Source organism: Aphanomyces invadans, assembly GCF_000520115.1.
Source record: "Aphanomyces invadans strain NJM9701 unplaced genomic scaffold supercont1.6, whole genome shotgun sequence".
Lineage (NCBI taxonomy): Eukaryota > Oomycota > Saprolegniomycetes > Saprolegniales > Verrucalvaceae > Aphanomyces > Aphanomyces invadans.
The window spans coordinates 1756963-1777136 of NW_008580151.1; the positions used below are offsets into that span (position 1 = coordinate 1756963).

The 20174-nt window shown below is 55.5% G+C and overlaps 10 protein-coding genes across 19 annotated transcripts in view; 5 read left to right on the forward strand and 5 right to left on the reverse strand.

Moving 5' to 3' along the window:
* The window catches only part of H310_04174 (hypothetical protein), a 6377-nt gene extending 2466 nt beyond the window's left edge, over nucleotides 1-3911 (reverse strand). For 6 of the 8 annotated variants that reach the window (XM_008868395.1, XM_008868391.1, XM_008868390.1 and 3 more), the window contains exons 1-8: nucleotides 3790-3911; nucleotides 3103-3736; nucleotides 2589-3052; nucleotides 2457-2534; nucleotides 2084-2395; nucleotides 1077-2037; nucleotides 977-1027; nucleotides 7-916 (exon numbers count right to left, since the gene is read on the reverse strand). In XM_008868395.1, the coding sequence (XP_008866617.1) occupies nucleotides 7-916; nucleotides 977-1027; nucleotides 1077-2037; nucleotides 2084-2395; nucleotides 2457-2534; nucleotides 2589-3052; nucleotides 3103-3736; nucleotides 3790-3897 (3518 nt within the window). In that variant the 5' untranslated portion in view covers nucleotides 3898-3911. Of the gene's footprint in view, nucleotides 1-6; nucleotides 917-976; nucleotides 1028-1076; nucleotides 2038-2083; nucleotides 2535-2588; nucleotides 3053-3102 lie in introns of all 8 variants that reach the window. The other 2 variants (XM_008868389.1, XM_008868394.1) reach the window with 2 other exon arrangements.
* Nucleotides 3912-4048: 137 nt separating this feature from the next.
* On the forward strand, nucleotides 4049-5113 carry H310_04176 (hypothetical protein). The gene is made up of 4 exons (XM_008868397.1): nucleotides 4049-4131; nucleotides 4193-4236; nucleotides 4294-4810; nucleotides 4858-5113. Exons 1-4 carry the CDS (start codon nucleotides 4100-4102, stop codon nucleotides 5027-5029), a joined length of 765 nt encoding a protein of 254 aa, XP_008866619.1. The 5' UTR covers nucleotides 4049-4099; the 3' UTR covers nucleotides 5030-5113.
* H310_04177 (CMGC/CDKL protein kinase) lies at nucleotides 5076-7218 on the reverse strand. The gene has a single exon (XM_008868398.1). The coding sequence runs from the start codon at nucleotides 7127-7129 to the stop codon at nucleotides 5096-5098; it is 2034 nt and encodes a 677-aa protein (XP_008866620.1). The 5' UTR covers nucleotides 7130-7218; the 3' UTR covers nucleotides 5076-5095.
* Nucleotides 7219-7472: 254 nt separating this feature from the next.
* On the forward strand, nucleotides 7473-8341 carry H310_04178 (hypothetical protein). Its single transcript, XM_008868399.1, has 4 exons — nucleotides 7473-7634; nucleotides 7730-7934; nucleotides 7987-8039; nucleotides 8093-8341. The coding sequence occupies exons 1-4, from the start codon at nucleotides 7555-7557 to the stop codon at nucleotides 8292-8294; spliced, it is 540 nt and encodes a 179-aa protein (XP_008866621.1). The 5' UTR covers nucleotides 7473-7554; the 3' UTR covers nucleotides 8295-8341.
* Nucleotides 8342-8503: 162 nt separating this feature from the next.
* On the forward strand, nucleotides 8504-9648 carry H310_04179 (hypothetical protein). Its single transcript, XM_008868400.1, has 5 exons — nucleotides 8504-8629; nucleotides 8685-9092; nucleotides 9148-9253; nucleotides 9305-9373; nucleotides 9431-9648. The coding sequence occupies exons 1-5, from the start codon at nucleotides 8541-8543 to the stop codon at nucleotides 9602-9604; spliced, it is 846 nt and encodes a 281-aa protein (XP_008866622.1). The 5' UTR covers nucleotides 8504-8540; the 3' UTR covers nucleotides 9605-9648.
* On the reverse strand, nucleotides 9540-11398 carry H310_04180 (hypothetical protein). Its single transcript, XM_008868401.1, has 12 exons — nucleotides 11272-11398; nucleotides 11133-11217; nucleotides 10936-11084; nucleotides 10798-10884; nucleotides 10619-10739; nucleotides 10507-10573; nucleotides 10371-10455; nucleotides 10223-10320; nucleotides 10093-10181; nucleotides 9979-10039; nucleotides 9814-9923; nucleotides 9540-9765 (listed from the first exon to the last, which is right to left on the reverse strand). Exons 1-12 carry the CDS (start codon nucleotides 11345-11347, stop codon nucleotides 9651-9653), a joined length of 1143 nt encoding a protein of 380 aa, XP_008866623.1. The 5' UTR covers nucleotides 11348-11398; the 3' UTR covers nucleotides 9540-9650.
* Nucleotides 11399-11525: 127 nt separating this feature from the next.
* On the reverse strand, nucleotides 11526-13731 carry H310_04181. 2 transcript variants are annotated; one of them, XM_008868403.1, is made up of 7 exons: nucleotides 13530-13731; nucleotides 13410-13474; nucleotides 13177-13357; nucleotides 13030-13125; nucleotides 12915-12977; nucleotides 12772-12863; nucleotides 11526-12714 (listed from the first exon to the last, which is right to left on the reverse strand). In XM_008868403.1, the coding sequence occupies exons 1-7, from the start codon at nucleotides 13710-13712 to the stop codon at nucleotides 12552-12554; spliced, it is 843 nt and encodes a 280-aa protein (XP_008866625.1). In that variant the 5' UTR covers nucleotides 13713-13731; the 3' UTR covers nucleotides 11526-12551. The 2 variants fall into 2 exon arrangements, with proteins under 2 accessions (XP_008866625.1, XP_008866624.1); XM_008868402.1 differs by having other exon boundaries at nucleotides 12772-12977.
* Nucleotides 11528-12537, forward strand: H310_04182 (hypothetical protein). The gene has a single exon (XM_008868404.1). It carries the CDS (start codon nucleotides 11531-11533, stop codon nucleotides 12329-12331), a length of 801 nt encoding a protein of 266 aa, XP_008866626.1. The 5' UTR covers nucleotides 11528-11530; the 3' UTR covers nucleotides 12332-12537.
* A 206-nt stretch (nucleotides 13732-13937) lies between the features above and the next one.
* On the forward strand, nucleotides 13938-18405 carry H310_04183. Of its 2 annotated transcripts, none has more exons than XM_008868406.1 (9): nucleotides 13938-14450; nucleotides 14510-14542; nucleotides 14588-14673; nucleotides 14723-15248; nucleotides 15350-15427; nucleotides 15476-15574; nucleotides 15638-15760; nucleotides 15837-16133; nucleotides 16182-18405. In XM_008868406.1, exons 1-9 carry the CDS (start codon nucleotides 13944-13946, stop codon nucleotides 16950-16952), a joined length of 2520 nt encoding a protein of 839 aa, XP_008866628.1. In that variant the 5' UTR covers nucleotides 13938-13943; the 3' UTR covers nucleotides 16953-18405. The 2 variants fall into 2 exon arrangements, with proteins under 2 accessions (XP_008866628.1, XP_008866627.1); XM_008868405.1 differs by having other exon boundaries at nucleotides 14613-14673.
* Nucleotides 18406-18889: 484 nt separating this feature from the next.
* H310_04184 (hypothetical protein) lies at nucleotides 18890-20070 on the reverse strand. Its single transcript, XM_008868407.1, has one exon. It carries the CDS (start codon nucleotides 20006-20008, stop codon nucleotides 18923-18925), a length of 1086 nt encoding a protein of 361 aa, XP_008866629.1. The 5' UTR covers nucleotides 20009-20070; the 3' UTR covers nucleotides 18890-18922.
* Between the last annotated feature and the right edge of the window lie 104 nt (nucleotides 20071-20174).

A 20174-nucleotide genomic window follows, 5' to 3' on the forward strand; every position in this document is an offset into this window, starting at 1 on the left:
AAGCACCTGTATCCAAGAATCAAGTGCGCGCCAGACGCTTGCAAGTCCAGGTCGCGGAAGAATCCCGTGCCGTATTCGGTCATGTACTCAAACAATTGCTTCACGGTCGAGCGCTGGTAGCGCCGCAGCATCCACGTGGCCAGCGGCGGCACGGCGAGCCGCGCCAGTCGTTCCACATGGGCCGCGGTCGACCACGCTTTGGCATGTCCAGTGCATATGGCGTTGCATTTGGATGCAAAGCCGGCATACGACCCTTCGTAGATAGTTTTGCGAAGATCCGAGCCAACGACGAGGTCCGTCGGGACATGCCATGGCTGACAGAATGTGTTGCGACCGCCAAAGTACAATCGTGCGACGTGAAATGTCAGTTGGTGGTCCGTGAGGCGAGGAAGGTGCGTCGAGTTGGAGTGCGGGGTCGGCGCCCGCACAGCGCGGTACTGCTTCATGACCGCAGGAAGCGTCCCGCCGTACGACGACGACACGTAGCCGTAGATGCCAAAGACGCTCAAGATCGTGACAAAGCAGAACAAAACGAACCCGACCGGGCCTCCAATCGGCTGGATGAACTTTTCAAACGGCGTCAGGCAGTCCAACCCGATATGGCCCTTCTCGCACATGTACACACACGACCCCTTTTGGTTGTACGTGGCGTGCTCTGGTTTGATCGAGCATTTTCGACACTCGACGGCGCCAGGTCGATCGGTGGTTTCCCCGACGCCGCACTCGGCGCACTGCGAGCTGCTTTCGACCGGGGCCACAGTGCCATTCGGACACAACGTGCACATGTCTTGGCCTTTGTCGGGACTGAAGGAGCCGCGGGGGCACTTTGCACAGGTGGCAGCTCCTTCGTCGGGAGAGTACTGCCCAGGGGCACACGGCACACACGCCCGACTGCCAGGGTTTGGATTGAATTGTCCTGGAAGCAAGGCATCCTTGAGATTGATTTCCGTCGAATGAAGGCGGTCACGTCAAGTACCTTTGGGACACTTGGAGCACGACGTGGCGCCCGCTTTGTCGCTGAATGACCCTACAAGCGTCGTCAAAGCCGTCGTGTTGAAATGGCTATGAGTGCACACCGATCGGGCAAGGGGCACAGTCTGCATCGGGTGCAGGGCTGAAGGTGCCGGGGGTGCACGGCAAACAAAAGAGCCCGCCACACCCACTCCCGCACGCATCTCCTTTGGCCACGCCATCGAAACCCGTTTGCCCCGCGCTGAATCCGCCGTTCAAAGCGACGCGTCCGTGAAAGTCTTTGCCGCTCCCTTTATCTTGGTAGCGGATCCATAGCACGCCGCCGCCGCCACCGCCGCCGTGAACTTGCTCTTCGCTCGTCCCCACGTACGTCGTCGACCCGCTGCCACCGGACAAGTCGAGGGCGCCGTCTCCGACGATGTCGGCTACGTCCCCAAGCACAATCGTCCCACCAGAGCCACCGCCGCCGCCATGGGTGCCATTCCCCCCACGGACCGACACGACGCTACCCTCAGCCAGTGTGATTGCTTTCACCACAAGCACAACCAACCCCCCGCCTTTTCCGCCTTGGACTACGTCATTGGACTCGGCGCTGCTCCCGGGCCACTGCGGCCACGTACTTGCTTCGAAGGCTCGACCGGCCCCTCCTTTTGCTGGCATGACTTCGCCCCCTGCGCCGCCATGTCCAGCACCACCGCTCGCTAGTCTGCCCACAATTCGGCTTTGCCCTGGCCCGCCATCCACGCATCCGAGACCGTTTGCAGAGATCGACCCGTGTACAGTTGCTTGAGGGCTGCACATAAGCAGCGACGACACCACCAACGAATTTGTGATGGACACGGTGGACGTCGCGACGATTGACAGCGCGAACGGCGGCGGGTCCTCGGCGGTACAAACATCACCATGGGTCGGCCATGCTTGGCACATGCTTGCCGCGCTGCCGAGGATGGGGTTTTCCTTGGAGGGGTCCGTCGCCCCCGTCACATTTACGTGTTGTCCGACGGCTGAAATGGCACGAAGCACACATGATGCCTTCAGGTCCACCGTTCCTTCGATGGCGCGAATCTATGGAGACCTCAGTGAGTCGGGAGACAAGATTCGAGCACAATACCTCGACAGGTACCGCCACTTGACTCGAGTTATCCAGGTGCAGCGCAACACTGCCATGGCGGCTTTTCAGGGAGGCTCGGAAGCCGCGTCCAGGTCGTGACGCTTCAACTTCGAGATGGCCTCCCAACCGCACGTCGGAGAGAGCGTCAACGGACACGAAATGAGTGGCTGTGATCACTCCATCCGACTCAAACGTTGTGCATTGGCCGACCAGCGAATGCACGACGAGTTGAGCAGATGCAGCCAACGCCACTTTATCGGTGGCGAACAGCATGACGTTCTGCTTGTCAATTGCCATGGGACCAAGTCGACCCTACCACGACAGCTTTCGTGGACGACCCACGGAATGGAACCATCACCACGCATGCACCTACTGCAATTGTGATGGAAGATGCCATGAGCTGAATCGTTTCGTTGAAGACGAGCGTAGCCCAAAAGGACCCAGCTTCCACCTACAAGCACCAAGTCGGTCGTCCAGTCGCCCCGCCAAACTTGACCTGCCTCACCTCGATCGAGCTGTTTGCATGGAGCTGGAGAGTGCTGGCAAACACCAGCGCGTGTTGGGCCACTCGAACGTGCAGCATCCATGGCTCGACCATAAGCTCTCGCCGCGCCGTGCGATAAAAGAGTGGTGTGCCAGCCATCAGTCCTGCGGGTGGCTCCTTCCGTCGTCCCACAATCCATATCGTGCCTTGTACCGTCGTGGAATTCGCGCGAACGATTTCCAAGTACGTTCCAGTGCCGCCTTCTTGGCACCATAAGGACGGCATCTCCCATGCGTGCGTGCCTCCGTGCACGTGAACGCTCAAGGTGCCTCGATTGCCTTGTGCATACTCCAGCACCACGCGGCCCCCGCCGCCACCACCGCCACCGCCAGTAGAGTCTTCACCGGGAGCTGTCGCATTGCCTCCGCATGCTTCTGCACGTCCCTTTCCATTTAAGATCTTTGCGGATAGCCGAATCGTGCCACCTACAACGTGGCCGATGACCAAATGATGTGAAAATTTGTTCGAATTGTACCTGATCCGGAGCGACTTGCAGACGATGCTGCGTCGAAGCCGCCGTTGGCAAGAACAGCGCCGTCGAGCTGTAACGTGTGGGATGCATTCAGTTCAACAAAACCTGCACCGCGGGTCGCGTCCGAGCCACCCCCGCTGCCATACCCACGGAAATCACCGACGCTTCCTTTGAGATCCCCAATCGGCTGGATGTACATGGTGCTCTCGACGTCAATATCTGCACACGTCGATGGAGAGAGTATGCCGTTTGACAAAGCACTTCCGCCAGTGCCGCCGTACGCGCTGCCGACCGTAACATCGCTGTTGAAGCCAGGTCCAAATTTGAGGCCTTGCGCAGTCGTGTTGATGGAACTTCTTGCATCCACGGTTATATTGTGACTGTCGATGTACACTGCTGACGACACGATCGACGCGTTGTGCATGATGAAGTGCGTCGTCGCTGGTGCCAAGCGAAAGCTCAGCTCAATGTGGTACGACGACGTCGACGCGCGCATGGATTCGAGGACTCTGTCATCCGCGAACAAGAGTGCCGCGTTCAGCGTCATGTTTGCGATCCAGACAGACTCGGACGTGTTCAAAAACTGGCATTGCTGGTAGAATTCATTGTACGAGCCGATCCATTGCACAGGCCCACACTGATTGACGCACGACATGAGGGATATCATGCATGATCATCCGAAGAACCTACATGAAAGGCACGTTGGATGACATCTTTGGGCGTCGACGGGTCGATGACAAATCCATGGAGTGTGCTCAGCAGGATGCTCATCAAGCCTGCCGCATGGTGCACTCGCATGAGTCCGATCTTCGGGCCGGAAATGAAGGAATCTACTGTTGCAACTTTAACGAGAGGGAACCCAATCGAATGGCAATGGAGTTCTTAAATGAAGGAGTCGTGCTGTTTAAAACTCGGCGTGAAGTGTTTTAAACAATGTGCCCATCCTGGGGTGATTCACTTCGTCGCAAGCACAGGCACATCTTTGGGCTATCGGAGAATCATGTCGACGGTCCAAGTGCCGCCGACGCGCATGTAGGCATTCATTCCCCGTGTCGATCCGGCATGTGAACGTGTGTTTGACTTGCGTGCCCAGGAACTTGACGACGTACAAGGCGAAGCGTGTTGCAGCGAAGAAAGGTGAGGGGCATTGCACGATTGCCGAGGTGACTGATGCCACGGGCGATTGTTGTGTAGGGTTTGAGCTGTTGAAGAAGAAGGCGGACGCTTTGAAGATGCGATTCCAAGCCATGTTGCGCGAAATTCAAAAGACCAAGTTGGCGATGTCGCAAGAAGCGTCCGATGCGTTCTTTTCGCTGTCCCAGGCGCAGTATGCCGCGGGAGACTTTCGACACAAAGTGATTGAAAGCGTGACGTCAGCCGAGATTCGCCTGGAAAACCGCATTGATAACGTGGCTGGGGTCAAGCTGCCCGTGTTCACGGAGATCGAGTCAAGCCGAGACAAGGCTGAAAACATTGGGCTCACGGGCGGTGGGGGCAAGATTCAGAACTGCCGAGAGAAGTTTCGCGTGTTGCTCAAGGCGTTGGTGAAGCTCGCGTCGCTCCAGACGTCGTTCGTGACGTTGGACGAAGCGCTCAAGGTGACGAACCGCCGCGTGAATGCGCTGGACAATGTCACGATTCCACGTATCGACAAGATCATCGATTACATTGTTCGCGAGTTGGACGAGCTCGAACGCGAAGATTTCGTTCGGTAAGGAAGAAAGACACCATGCGAACGTGAGTGACGGTGTCTTGTAGCATCAAGAAGGTCCAAGCGAACAAAATTGAATTTGCCAAGGAAGAAGCGGCCAAGCTCGACGCGTTGGTTGCGGCCGGCGCCGTCAAACCACCGGCCAAGCATGTCTTGCCGTCCGACGAAGACATCTTGGCGGCGTTTGAGCCGACGGCAGACGCCGATGTAGTGTTTTAAACGTCCCACTTGAATGGACCAACTCGTTCAATACATCCACAAGGAAACGGGAGCACTGTCGCGGCATTATAAGTTACTTGTCCTAGCTGTACTGGAGGAGCTTGTCGAGTTGCCAGTATCTTTGGCTGGATCGGACGGCCCGTTGCGCAGCGGCTGCAGCCCGCCATGGTACTGGAACGACGACTGGTGGTGGTGTGGGCTAGACTTGCGTATGCTGCACAACGCTTCCGAATCGCTCTCGTTGCCGTTCGTACAGTCCAAGTCGTCCCCTCCTGCGCCGAATGCCAGGTGCGGCAAATGCTTGGACTCTTTTTGGTACTTGGGCAGCGCCGTGACAGACTTGGCAGTTTTCGCGTCAAAGGACATGGGGTCTTTCAGAGCTCGCTTATGGGATGAGCTAGACATGGAAGCGGTGCTCGACGACTTGCTCTCGGCTTTGTGCAGCGACGACGTCGACTTCTTCCGCCGACCAGATATGGCCGGGTCGGACGATGGTGGTGGCTGTGTGGATGACGAAGATGCAGGCGATTTCGAGTTGATGGGAATCGAGGTGCCGCTGGGGGGCGATGACGACAGTGGAGTCGACAGGGCGGCAGGGATCGACTTGGTGGATTTCGAACTGGGTTTTGCAATGGATGGCTGGGAGGAGGATGCCATGGATTTATCCTCGGCGACAGCTAGTTGAGATGGGGGTGCCCGTGGCGGTTTGGATCCCTTCGCCGACGACTTTTTGCGGCTTGAGCTGGACGACATGCTTCCATCCTTGTCTTTTGGCATGGCTGTGGTCAAGTCTGTGTAGTCAGCCTCTACAATCGCGCCATCGCCATTGCCGTACTCGACGGAGCGCACAACGCCCCGCGCCTCCTTTCCACCCGTCACAATCTCGTCCGATGTACCGCTGGACAATGCTTTGTCTTTGGACCGTTGATTCTCCCGTCTCTTCTTCCCCGGGTCCTTCTTGGACCTGGATGTACTTGACGACGAGGCGGCACTGTCGTGTGTGCTCTGCACTTGTGGCGGACTTTCCTTTCGTGCCTTTTGCGACTTGTCAAAGAGAAGTGAAGATGATGACGACGAAGGGGTGGCTGTGTACGGAGGCGCGTCGTCCAAGGGGAGAGTAGCGGCGGCGGTCGAGGACAGCAAGTCGTTGTCCTTTGATGGCTTGATGAGCACGGGGCTCGGCTGGTTGTTCCACTTGAGCTCGTCCATCTCTTTTTCGAGCCCTTCGAAGTACGGATGGTTGATGCACTCGGTGGCCGTCATGCGCTCGTCCGGTCCGAGTTGTATTGCGCCCTTGAGAAACCCGAGGGCGCGCTTTGGGATCTTGCCCACGAATCGTTTCTGAAGCGTTTCGGGGCGCGTCATGTCGGGAAACTTGAGGCCGGCGAACCTCGGGTTGGACAGAAAGAGCTCCATGTGGTCAGGGGTGAGTGGGCCAAGCATTTTCTGGATCATGTACAACTGGTCAATCTCGCTCTCGCCGGGAAAGAGCGGCTGACCATCGAGCAATTCGCCCATGATGCATCCAATCGCCCAAATGTCGACGCTCTTGCCGTACTTGGTGGATCCGAGGAGGAGCTCGGGCGACCGATACCACCGCGTCGCAACGTAGTCTGTGAGTTCTTGCGACTGGGACTCGGCTATCATACGGGCAAAGCCAAAGTCGCACAGCCGGAGCGAGTGGTCCGAATTCGGGTTTACGAGGAGGTTCTCTGGCTTGATGTCGCGGTGCACGACGCCATTTTCGTGGCAGTAGTGAATTGCGCGACTGAGTTGATAGATATACCGGCGGACGAGCTCAGGGTCGAGTCCAGTGGGTTTTTCCTCGAGTACTTCCAAGAGATTTCGTTCGACGTACTCAAAGACCAGGTAGAGCTTGCCTTTCCGTCGAAACGCTTCCTTGAGGTTGACAATGTTTTCTTGCTTGAGCATCTTCAAGAGCTTCACCTCCCGCAGCGTCGTCTTGCGCACAATTTCGTCGTCCTCGCTCTCCTTGAACTTTTTGATCGCCACGACCTCACCGTTCTCTTTGTTGCGGCATTTCAGCACCACACCGTACGCTCCTTCGCCCACAATCCCAAGCACTTCGTATTTGTTCATCGAATGCGCATGCACTGGAACGACGCGGGCGGTGGATGGTGCGTCGGTCGGGGGTGCTGAATTGGGGTTTCGGCGTCCTTTGGGAAAACGGTGTCCGTTACAACAATATTCCCTCGGCGACTCCTCTGATTGGATGCATTTTCGCCAATCGTATGCCGTTCATTGACACGGCAGAATGTTGGTAAGGGCCTTTTCCGAATAGCTGACGTCGCCAACGTCCCCGCGATGTATACAAATTCTAAGATGTCTCGTAGAGGCCGTGGTATGTATCCGGATTCGACGTCAGAGAGAACAAGGAAAAACCTCTATCCTTTCATATCCAAATTGTAGGACGAATTCTATTGCGGAGGGGCAAGTACCTGTGAAAACTGATCTCGCCCTCATTTGCCTCACACGTGAAGACAGTCCGGCGAGCGCAAGTCAACATGGGCGCCCTTCTGCAGCGCATGCTGCAAGCGTTCTACACGAAGAAGCTCGAAGTCGTGCTGGTCGGGCTTGAGAACAGGTGCGATGCATGGTTCGAGAGGGTCGAGAACCAAGGGCTATGTTCGCGTGACATGTGCCCCATGCGCTCCTTGGGTCCCTCACCGTGGCCTGTAGTGGGAAGACGACCTTGCTGAACGTGATGGCCATGGGACATCCCGTGGAAACGTGTCCGACCATTGGCCTGAACGTGAAGCTTGTGAAGAAAGGAGGCGTCCAGATGAAGTGTTGGGATATTGGTGGACAGGCGCAATATCGCAGCGAATGGGGTCGTTACACCCGCGGATGCGATGTCATTATTTACGTCGTCGACGCCAATGCGGTATGGTTTCCCAACTTAGCGCTTGACGGTGTATTCACCTGTGTTTGGATAGTTTGATCAAATCTCGTTGGCCCGAAAGGAACTCCACCGCCTCCTCGAAGACAGGTAATGTCGTGTCCATTGGCTTTGGCGCCTGTGCTAATGGAGAGGTTCTACAGGGAGTTGGCGACAACCCCCCTCTTGGTCTTGGCCAACAAGATCGACTTGGAACCCCACATTTCGGAACCGGAATTGATCCGCGAGCTCAACTTGGATTACATTGTCGACAATCCTTGGCTCGTCATTCCGATTTCGGCCCTTCGTCTCGTCAACATCGACCAAGTGATCCAGTGGCTCATGAAGCAATCTGGAAAGGGTTAAGTTTAGCATATATCAACTAATGACAGCGCAATACGTTTGCATTCTCCTTTGCATCCCTTGTCATCCCTCAAATCTTTCTCTGGTCCGAACGAAAGGTTCGACAATATCTATTGCAATGTCTGCAATTTATTGGTTAAAAATCAGAAAATTGCAAAATACATTGTTTTGATTGGATGAACCACAAAACCTACTGCCAAATCCGTTTGCAAGTTCTGCTCAACAGGCGCCTTGGGGCATCACTTCAAGATGGACGACTTCTTCCTACGCCATGATGTGTACAAAGATCGCGACGCCGACGAGCTTGGCGGTAAGGTCGACTCGGACTCTGAGGCCAGGTACAACGAATCACCAGATCACAATTCCACGCCTCATCGACACTTGACCGTGCAGCGACAACGAAGAGTCCCTCCCAGCTTCCGTGCACGACCCATACGGCCCATGGCAGGAACAGCAGGATGTCTCCAAACAAGGAAAGCGCAGACAATTCAAGAAGTCGACATTCACTGGGCCCAAAGGCGTTCTCAATGACTACAAAGCATACAAGCAAGCGAAGGCAGAGGAACGTGCGCAGGAAGTTGCGGTCCGTGAAATGGTGCTCGCCCGCATTGCCAAGGGATACGTGCGCCCATCCGATTCTGCACCACCAGCGCCTGAACATTCCAATGGATGTTGCAACGCTCTGCAAAATAATGTCCACGACAGCGACGACGACTTGCTCGATGAATTCGAAGATGACGCGCTCCTGCAGAAGTATTGCGCCAAACGGGTGGCTGAAATCCAGTCCGCAGTGCATGCAGGGTACGATTCAAGTCACCATCTCCACCGTGGACGGTGACCGTACCTCCTTGGGTAGTGCCCCAACATTCGGTACTGTCAAGTACTGCTCGGCGTTTGACTTTGTCGACTTGGTGGATGCCGCCGACCCCCGCACACCGGTGGTGGTGCACATGTCCGACGAGGTGAGCATGCTCATCGATTTCGTTGTGGATCGTTGAAAATTGCTTTTCCAGAGCAACGGCTTTTGTGTGGCCGTCAACAACTGCCTGCAGCAGCTCAGCCCCGAGCATCCGCGGACCCAGGTATCCTTGCATGGAGATGTCGACGGCATTGACGGCACTCACGACGAGATGCGGTAGTTCCTCGTCGTTGAACGGGAAGAGGTCGATCCAAGCATTCGCCCAGAAGACTTGCCCATCTTCATGGTGTACCACGGCGGTTCCCAAGTCGACACGATCTTAAACGTGGCATCCAAGCTGCAGCATCGAGTGACGGTCGAGCGGGTGGCGCTGCTTTTGCACGAGCACATTTAACGACTCAAAAACGATTTTTCATGGTCGAGTTCGCCATGGTCGACTCTCAACTAAACTCGCGATCGGGAAACAAGTAGGGCGCGACGAGGGTCCACACAAACAGGGCAGAAGCCACCCACTGGGACGCAATGTGAACCCACATGGCCGCGCCGTCTTGCTGCCTAGGTAATGAATGAAATGTCATGCGAAGGCGAATGGGAGAGCAGTACCCGGTCGCTGTTCCCCATTGCGTCACAACCATCGCCATGTACAAGGACCCCACGACCATGACAGCGTGAAATTGCCAGCTCGGCACATCTGACTGCTTGTCCTTGGGCGCCTACATTTTCAAGGGTGACGCAATTCCATGGCTAAACAACGCGCGAGTGCCGTACGCCTTCAAGGTTCTCGTCCGACAAAGTGTCGAGTCGAATCAAGGACGAAGCCGTGGACCAGCTATGGTAACGTTGTTGCGATGAAGTCGACAGCTGGAGAACAGACATGCCGACCTTGTCCATGTGATGGTGGCGGCGCCGATCAACGCGGCGATGACGGTGTTGACCGTCGAGCTCGCTTGGTACGCCAGGAACGGATTGCACTACACGTCGTCAATACATGTGGAGGTAAACGACGGCGAACCTGGGCATCTGGGTTGGCACGGAGTGCTTCATAGCACAAAAAGACAGTGTACAAGGACAAGATCGCAGGGGGAAGCAGGCCAGGTCCTTCCGACGTCACTTTTGCAAGCACGAGTGAATCGCACACACGAACGAGGAGGATGGCATACCACTGAGCCCCGTCACGACCGCACTCGCAACCAGAGTCACTGTCGTGAAAACGTGGCCGATTTGGCAAATATCGTAGTAATGATACTGTCCAAAGTGGTCGTGAGAATACATCATTCAAACGTCATGCCGACGTACGAGGAAGCCGACGCCTACAAGTGATCCACCCAGCGCACCAAGGACCAGGCCAAAGAACAGAGCTTTCCTACGGGGCGGCAAATTGGCACCGTTCCAATATTCAAACGTGTACCAGAACCACGATCGGTAGCGCGAGCATGACAAGGTGCTGCGCTCGTCGAAAGACAGCAGCGACACGCGCTCGTCCGCATGGGAGGCGTCGATCTTGTCCAGCAGATAATCCCGCACGTTGTCTAGGACACAAACAATCGAGTGAGTGGTTGACGAAAGGAATGGTGGATGTAGATGCACATGTTGTGTCGATGATAATGATGACTTGAAGGACGAGGAACCCCACGGATGCGACGCGGGCGACCCATGCAAACCCGTAAAAGAAGTCTACACGACGACAATGCGTTAGTTCCGGCATTCGTGATAACCACAATCAACCGTTTGGGATGGTGAAGGACCCAACAAACATCACGCCGTAGAGCGGCAGTTGAAAGCACCAAAGACAGCAGCAGTTGTTGAACCCGCGTTCCGACAGCGCACTGACCAGTGCCATGAGGACGAAGAAACAACTCATGGCAAAACTCGCGCTGCGCCGAATCCATGAGGTCGTGTCCCTGTCATGATTGCTTTCGTACCGATAGACGGCTTGATTCCCAACGCAATGGGGATTCGCCGCCTCGTCTGTGCACGTATCAAACGACCACAGGTACTTCAAAAAGCCTGCAGGATCGACCATAAGTCCTCAAGCCACGAATTTTTCGCTGTCCATCTTACGATCTCCGAATGCTCGAAGGGCCATCGCCACGATGGCATTCACGAAGAAGAGCGTAGTGTACGCGAGCCGAGTCATGGCGGCAACAAGAGCGGGATGAGGGGCGCCGCACAAGAATGAACGTCTCGAATGCATGTCATTCATTTATATCCAATCCGAATCGAGAGTGGGTATGACTTAACTTGATTGGCTATAATCCTCCTTGTGTGAAGTTATGTTTTTTTTGGCTTTTTTTGGGCGTTCCAGTATCAAAAACGCGCCATGGTCGAGAAACGGCGGCGGCAAACCGGCGCCGAGGTGCCCATCGCAAAGCGCATGCAACAATCTGCCGACCTTCCATTTGTAGTTGCCAAGAAGGAAAGCGATGATGACCTTGAAGACAAGATCAAGGCACTTGAGGCGCAGTTGAATTCATCGTCGAGCGACGACGACAGCTCCGATGACTCCGTCAATGATGACGAAAACGATGACGAGGCCAAAAGAACACATGACGGTCCTGCAATCCTCAGCTTGTCCGCATATCAAAATGAAAAGGTGCCGGCATTGCCTTCCGAGCTTCTACCGAAAGCGCAAGCCTTTCAAAGCAATCGAAGGATCAATACGTCACAAACCGAAGTGGCTCCGCCGCCAAAGATCGTCGGTAAGGTCCCGTTTGCATGCAAACCGTGCGGGTTTGTCGGCAAAGACTTGGACGATTTTCAGACACACAAGGCTTCCGATGCCCACAACGACGTCGTCGGGACGACCACCCAGCGCACAAGCTGCAAACTGTGCGCCAAGGACTTTACCAGCGCGGAACAGCTCGCCGAGCACAAGCTCGGCAAGTGGCACCTCATGCGAAAACGAACGAAGAAGGAGCACTTCCACGAAGCTGTCCGAGTATGCTACGACTTTATGCGCGGCACGTGCTTTCGCGGCGATATGTGCTCGTTTAGCCACGACAACAAGAACTCCAAGCCCCACCAGGCCATCAAGAAACCAACGAGACCGTGTAACCAATTCAAGACCGGGACGTGCAAATTTGGCGACAACTGCATCTTTCTGCATACGACAGCCAAGTAAACCCCGTTGGCCTTGTACCTGGTTATGCTACAGCGAGTGTAGTCGGCAACTGGAACTGCACGCTGGACCTGTTCGGGTCCATCGTTTAAGCGATTCGCAAGCACAATCAGTTGGATTTGCGTGAAGGCAGTGTGCTGTATTGGCACGGGTGGTGGTAGGCCGTGGTGCACGCATTTGCAATACATTCTTGGCCATGGAGAAAGGGACGTTAAAGGCTTGTTTATGATGGCACGCCACACTGCATCAGCGCCCCCCCTTGGTCCCGAACGTGCAGCATGCGCGCGACCTGCGCATCAGCCACGGACAGCATGTCGTCTAGACCAGGCAGGTCGACAGCCACACTCGTCTGCTTGAGGATTTCGACTGCCTGGCCACGGAACACTCTACCGAGTCATTATCGTCAGGTGGCATGTATTCCATCGGTCGTTGCCGAGTCGTACGTGACTTGTCCGGCAAATTCTTTCTTGGTATCCCCAGACAGGATGTCGCCGACAGGCTTGGTCGACGGCGCCACGATGAAAGCCTCAATGACCTGCCTCCATCACGTGACTATTGAAGGCGGGAAGAGATGGGAGTCCCCCACCAGTCGGGCTTGATGCACGGAAAAGTCCACGAGCATGTCGGAGGGCAATGGTGGGACGAAATGCTAAGGTTGACTTGGATGAAAACGACTGCGAACGACGGTGGCAGATGCGTACATGATCGAGTTGGCTTGAGTACGGAAACCGCCGAGTGCTGGGAAGGCGCACGGCGTTGCCGCCAGTCCGCAGCTCGCGGGAAATGGCACCGAGCTCCTGCAATGGAGCGAAATCATGACGATGGCAATCAGCGTTCCAGACTCATACTGCGACGATTTCGGACACCAACGGTGCAATCTGTTGCAGCAACGGAGCGTGGTCAGTGCCGCCTTGGATCAAGGATAATTGTTTCCTCAGCGCGCTTGCAACTTGCTCCATTCGGCGGTACTGAAGCTGCAGAACTCGATGGAATTCTAGCATTTGGTCCAGCACGCATGCTTGATGTAACCTACGAAAACGGGGATAACCTCGAGGGAGCAAGCTCATGTCGTCGTTTGTACTTTGAGTTGACAAGGTATCCCCGACGCAAGTTGACCTCTATGTCTGCCTCAACGACGAGGTGACCCTGAGATTCACGTATGGGTCAGTCCCTCGCTATGAGTAGGCATTGAGATTTGTACGTCGATCTTCACGTTGGCTTTCATCGACTTGCCCGTGGCTTCCTCGAGGGCCTCCATTCGCGTCCATCGTCGCTCAGCATCCTCCAGTTGACTCTTCGCCTTCCGCAGCAGCGTCATGACGTCATGCGTCAAGTAATGCACCATCTCTTGGGCGAGCTCGGCCTCTTCCTCTGGAATTCCCATGTTCGTAGGAAGAATTATGCTTTGTTTTTTCATATCACCGCCAGATTTCTTGCGACCTTGTAATTGAATTACTTATATTTTCTATGCCATTGGCGGCCTCAAATAAACATTTCTCGTCGATGGAGACACAATAGGACTTGCATTCTATTGGCTATATCCTTCAATATATAACCAATGAAACCCGCCCTTCAATTATGTAAGAAAATCGGTTTCAACTAGTTGTAAGTTGACATGAAGCCTTGCGACGATGGCCGCAGCGATATGGCTGAAGGAACCTTCACCGCGTGCTGCACGTGCCAGCAGCCGTGCAGAATGATAGCCAAGTTTTGTCCACATTGCGGGGCGAAACAATCGAGCGTTTTCCTCGCCGCACGCCGCAAGCTCCCGGCACTCGGTCGCTTCACCAAACTGCCATCCGTGCCCAACGCGCAATCGATCCTGCTGGAGAAAACGCCCCCACGAAAGCCAACTGTACGAGCGCTAAATGCGGCCGGGGTACGAATCGCCCGACCCAATCGTTCAAATCAGCATGGTGCCGCCAATGGCCCACGTTCGGACAGAGCCGCCGCATGCGAGGCATCTCGCAACCTCGACCAAGAGCACGCTATTCCATCCAATTTACACCCATGCAGTCATGATTCGCCATCACCAGTCGCGCCAACGACACTCCCGTGCAATGTCGAGACGCGCCTGCAGGCGTGGATCGTCCAGCTCCAGAAACTGCACTCGATTGTCATCGTACGAGCTCCACAACGCAGTCCCAGAGACGATTTGGAATGACGCTGCGCTTCTTGTAGGCTTACAAACCGCCGATGCCACACCCACTGCAGGTACCTGTGAATCGTGTAAAAACGTCACTGTTCATGCTGACGTAGAAATCCTTGACGTCGGCTTCAAAAGCCAAGCTCGAGCGACAATTCGCCGCGCTCAACGACGACTGGAACACCATGGGCTTGGACAAGTCAGCTCTTCACGTATCGACCGATCGCTTGACGTGTGACATTGTATAGATCGTCGAGCGTCGCGATGCGAAGTCTTGCGCTGTGGAGTCGGTCCAAGCACATTCTCGACAACATCCCATCCCGCCCTCCCGCCACGGATGCGCAAGTATCTGTCAAAGTCGACGGCTCCATCATGCACTTCAGGAGCAGGTGGCAAGTGGATGGCGCTAGCAACGAAGGCAGCCCCAGTCCCATGGACACGGCTCCAACCGCCTTGGTGACGAAACCGCATGCGACTGCCCCACCTTCCTCCGTCGAAATATCGCCACCGCCATTACGGAAGAGATCTCGGCATTTTTTCCACGCACGGCCAACGCATTTATTCACGCGCGTGTGCTTCATCCAGGGTTCGCGTCAACCATACATCGTTAGCGTCGACGAAGATGGATCCTGCGATGAAGGCGAGTCCAAGGCCCTCGTCTTTCGAGCGTACGGCCCCCACACAAGTCGCACCAGCCACGCCATTGTATCCATTGTGACACTGCAAACCATGATTCCTGAGCTCCACGCGCCGCCATTGTATTTTCGAGACCAGGTGCGACGCTCGCCAGTTCGACCGCCGCCCCATTTTTGCTACCTCGTCATATCCGAGGACATGCGCTCACGTCCTGTCCGAACATGCATGTTTGAGTGTAGCTCCCTTCGTTGTGTCGACATGCGCTTTACCACTGGGGTTCGTGGTGCACGTCGGCGCTGCCTTCGCTTTGCTGGAAGGTGTGGCGGTCACCGTCCATGGCACTCGCTTGACCCTGATTTTCCTAGAACCACCACTTGACGATGCGTTTTCCCAGTGCCCTGAAAACGTGCCACGTTCTCCAGTACAAGGGCGTGTGCTTGTTTCGTTGCGTCGTCCAAGTGCATGTACTGTCACCGAACGACGTCGCCGCCACTGATTGCGTCTGTCTGCCGCTCGTGGGGCCGCAGGTGATGGCGGATTTTAGCGTCGACATCGCGGCAGTCGACGTCGCGACGGACCAAGTCTTTTACGTCCATGCACCTGTCCCGTTGCTCCAAGTGCATTGCCCCGAGTACCTCCAGTATGTCCAGGTGCGATCGACTCGGGCGGCTGCTCTACAGCACCCCAGCACCGCTTGACAGGACCAAAATATGGATTGTGCGCCAGGTCCGACATCGATGGCCAGCACTGTTCAAAGCGCTCGTGGGCCAGCTCTGGCTTGAGTACACGACCAAGGGATTCGAGCTCCTCGTGGCTGGCCAAGCCCCCCATGGTCGAATTCTCCTGCACCCGCTCATGAACATGTCGGACGTACAATTTCAGAATTTTCTGCAACTCGAACACGACAGACTAGCTCGTGTCCGCGACGAGTGCGTCCGGCTCGCTGCGTCCGTTGCGCTTCGGAAGGAATTGGGCCGGCAAGAGGTCGAGCAGCAGCACCGACTTCACATTCGACGCAGCCACGTACGTCGTTCCCACAGCGATGGACCGTCCCTCGCACAATGGATCTAGGCAGCGACATCCATTCAGCGGGTGTTTCGTGGTCATCTCGGGCGAATTGTCTTTTATCGAGCTGTGTGTGAAGATGCATGTGCGAACCACATCCTTGGAGCCATGCCAGGCACTCGCTTCCAACGAGCCGCGCCATGCCGAGACGGGTGGTTCCAAGACCCGCACACGCTGATGGCGTTCGGAATCAGTCGCCTCCATCCCGTTGCTGGAGTCCGATGCCGAAACTGGATCGTCACCCGCCACGATATGAACTGCCAAGTCTTGAATGATCTCCACCGGTTGATTCAGCAAGCCATCGCTGCCCAATGCATTCAAGGGCACGTGCGGCGGTGGCTGTGCCAAAGGCGCTATCGGTCCGTGTACCGAGGGGTGGTGAGTTTCCAATATCAAGTCCGTGGCGCCCTCCGTCGACGGTACCAACGACTCCATCGTGCCCTACACGGCCTGTCGTTCCCTTTTGCGCGACGGATTCGCAACACGTGGCTGCTATTTCATGTTCGACTGCGCCCGCCAAAAACACACTACGACGACGGGTGGTACGTGGACCTGGCCGGCACGCACCCGCACGCTGGAGTGTCTGCGCGCCAGCGAATCTCCATGGCGCGCCTGGTCGCGAATGGAACGTTTTACGTCGACGAGTGGCGCGGCATGGCCAACGTCGACGTTGCCACGCGGATTGCCGACGCCACCGACCTGTTTTACTCGGCCCAGAGCCACCTCATGACGTTTGGGGTCGGTCCGACGAAGCGGACGTCTTGGGAAGGCATTTAAAGCCCCTAGAAGCACCTGCGTTGAGCTGAACATGCTCTGTCCTGCAAGACTGTGGTCGCAAAGTGACACAGCGTCGCATTTGTGAACATTACAGCAGGCGGCTCGCAGCCTTTTCACTCTCGCTAAAAATTCGCTGGACAAGTGCACAGCCTAACTGTGACGATGTTGGCCATAGGTCATCCCAGAGTCGTCGAACAGAGGCATCTTGCATTTAATTGAGGAGCCTTTTGCTTCGGCGGGAATAGATGCTGCGATCGTTGGCTATTGCGGAAGCTGTGGTCTTGTAATATGGGAGTCGCATTTGGCACACGGGTGGCATCGGATATTTCGTGAGCTGGAGGCTCACCATGTCGTGCTGATGTGTGCATGACCCACGGGTCGAGTTCGATACATCTTCAATTATTGGACTGCATCGCAACACCGTCGAGGTGACAGGATGGGCATTCGGGGTATTTCCAGCCGCGCTGTGTCGAAGCGGGCTGAGATTTTTTGACGCTCCAAAGCCGCAACGAAGCACCACACGGATTAGGTAAATCGTTGGGGGAACTGCCAAGGAATGGGCTGACGATGACCTAGGCGAGGCAGTCGGCAACTAGCCAGCAAAAGGGAGATCGGACGTGAGAAGCGTCGGCAATGGAGATGATGCGCCAAAGTATCATAGCGTCTGGAGGGAGCGAGCGGCAAGAGAGCGTGAACTCGTGCGCGTACACCGTTCGAGACGCACCAGACTTGGTCGAGATCGCACGTAAAGCAAAACGCGTTGCTTCTAGACGCCGCAGCCTTTCTTGAAATCGCTGGGATGCTTGGCAAATCGACAGGCCAATCATACCGAGCCCTTCAAGAAGGGGCGGCGGCCAATTTGGTTCAGCGTCGGGGCGAGCGACAATTCGTCATTGCGTGGTTGGCATGGAGCTGCACCAGTCGGCGGAAAAGAATTCACGTTCTTCTTGGACAGATTTCAAATTGCACCGGATCGCGGTACGCCAGCATACCGATGCCAGAATTTCGTGGCAGTGAGCTGTCAATGCTCATGACGACGAAAATGCCCCGGCGCGAAATTGTCCACGAGCATGCGCCAAGGAATGCAGAGTCAAGTCCTTTGGGGCTAGATATTGATGCTGGCCAAAAAGGAAGCACTTTTGCAGCTTCATGCACCGAGTGGGAGTGTTCTTCCGCACTCCATCGACTGGGGCGAATGCAGCGTGGGAAACAAGGTAGAGGGCGAAAACTCAGATCAACGCATGCATGCGACGAGGAGTGCGACTATCGGGAGCGACGCCACACGGACCATCTTGTCAAGTGGCTGTGACTCGCGCGAGGCCACTTCTTCGAGTTCGCAGGGGTAATTTCCATGATGGCCCATCGCCAGGCAATCTTGCTCTGCTTCCACCCATCGACGGAAACTTCGCCGACCACACATCGAACGCTTTCCATGGATGATGTGGAGTTTCATCCCACCACAGTCTCCAAATTGGGTATCCGGACAATATCACAGGGTACCATTCCGACCACATGTTCTTACGTCCCAGGACACGAAAGAGAGCTGCTAGTGGCATCACACCATGCCCGAACGCGGCTATTTCGATCGCCGACCCACCACGGGGTCCTTCCGACGCTTTCGCGGACCGGCCGCCGGCGAGGTCGCTCGTTTTACCTTTGTCGGTATCCGGATCTTGTTTGCGATGCTTAGGATTTTAGCCAATCAGTGGCCGCCATCCCATCCGTCGACCGCCATCCGTTGGTCGAATTTCGTCGGTTTGACTTGCTTTTTGTATACAGGTGTCGCGAACAGGTCAAATTACAGACATCACGCGATGTGCAGCTATTTTTACGAGCCAACCAGAAACGACGAGGTGGTCCCGCTAAAGTGCGGGCGACCTTTCAAACCAGTGGTGGAGCGCGGCCAAGGTGCTGTTTATATGAAAGTTTGTATACGTGGACACGTCGACTTTTCGCGACGCAACTTGGCCTCACTTCGCAATTTGCCTGTCGCCAGAACAACAATGTTCGCTCGCTACGCCGAAATGAAGCCTCTTGCCACGGCCCCTGCCAAGAAGGAAGACCCGATCATCGGGTTCTTGACGGACTTGGCTGCCGGTGGTGTTGCCGGCGGTATCTCCAAGACCGTCGTCGCCCCCATCGAACGTGTCAAGCTCTTGTTGCAAGTGCAAGCCGCGTCCACCCAAATCAAGGACCCTTACACTGGTATCATCAACTGCTTCACCCGTGTCGCGGCGGAACAAGGCCCGTTGTCGTTCTGGCGCGGCAACTTGGCCAACGTCATCCGTTACTTCCCCACCCAAGCCTTGAACTTTGCGTTCAAGGACAAGTACAAGAAGCTCTTTTTGGACGGTGTGAAGAAGGACCAATTCTGGCGCTTCTTTATCGGTAACTTGGCCTCGGGCGGAGCTGCCGGTGCCACCTCGCTCCTCTTCGTGTACCCCTTGGACTTCGCCCGTACCCGCTTGGGTGCTGATGTCGGTGTCGGCAAGGAACGTCAATACAACGGTCTCATTCACTGCATTCAAACCATCGCCAAGTCGGATGGTATCCAGGGTTTGTACCGTGGTTTCGGTGTGTCTGTCGGTGGTATCATTGTGTACCGCGCTGCCTTTTTCGGTGGTTACGATACCGCTCGTGACATCATCATCTCGGACCCCAAGAACGCTCCTTTGTGGCAAAAGTGGATCGTGGCCCAAGTCGTGACCACGTTCGCCGGTATCTTGTCTTACCCTTTCGACACGGTCCGTCGTCGCATGATGATGCAAGCTGGCCGCAAGGACGTCTTGTACAAGTCGACCCTCCACTGCTGGTCCAAGATCGCTGCTGACGAAGGCCCCAAGGCTTTCTTCAAGGGTGCTGGCTCCAACGTGATTCGTGGTACTGGCGGTGCCTTCGTCTTGGTCTTGTACGATGAATTCAAGGCGATGTTGGGCTTCCAAGGCGGTCCTTCCTCGGAATAATTTATCTCCGCCTACTTCATAGCGTCCGAGAATAAATTCAACCTTAGAATTGTATTGACTTCTCCCGCGAAAGTGTCCTCGAGATCTTGTCATTGTAGAAGTCCTAAAAATTGTAACTTTCCTGCTTTATTGAAATCTCTTGTCTTGATTCGCCAATTTTAGTTAAACTTTGTCAGTATTTTGTCGTTTTCGAGCCATCGAGAAGATCGAGGGTTGCAACATCACAAGTGATGCCAACGGTACCAGGACGCGGATCCAT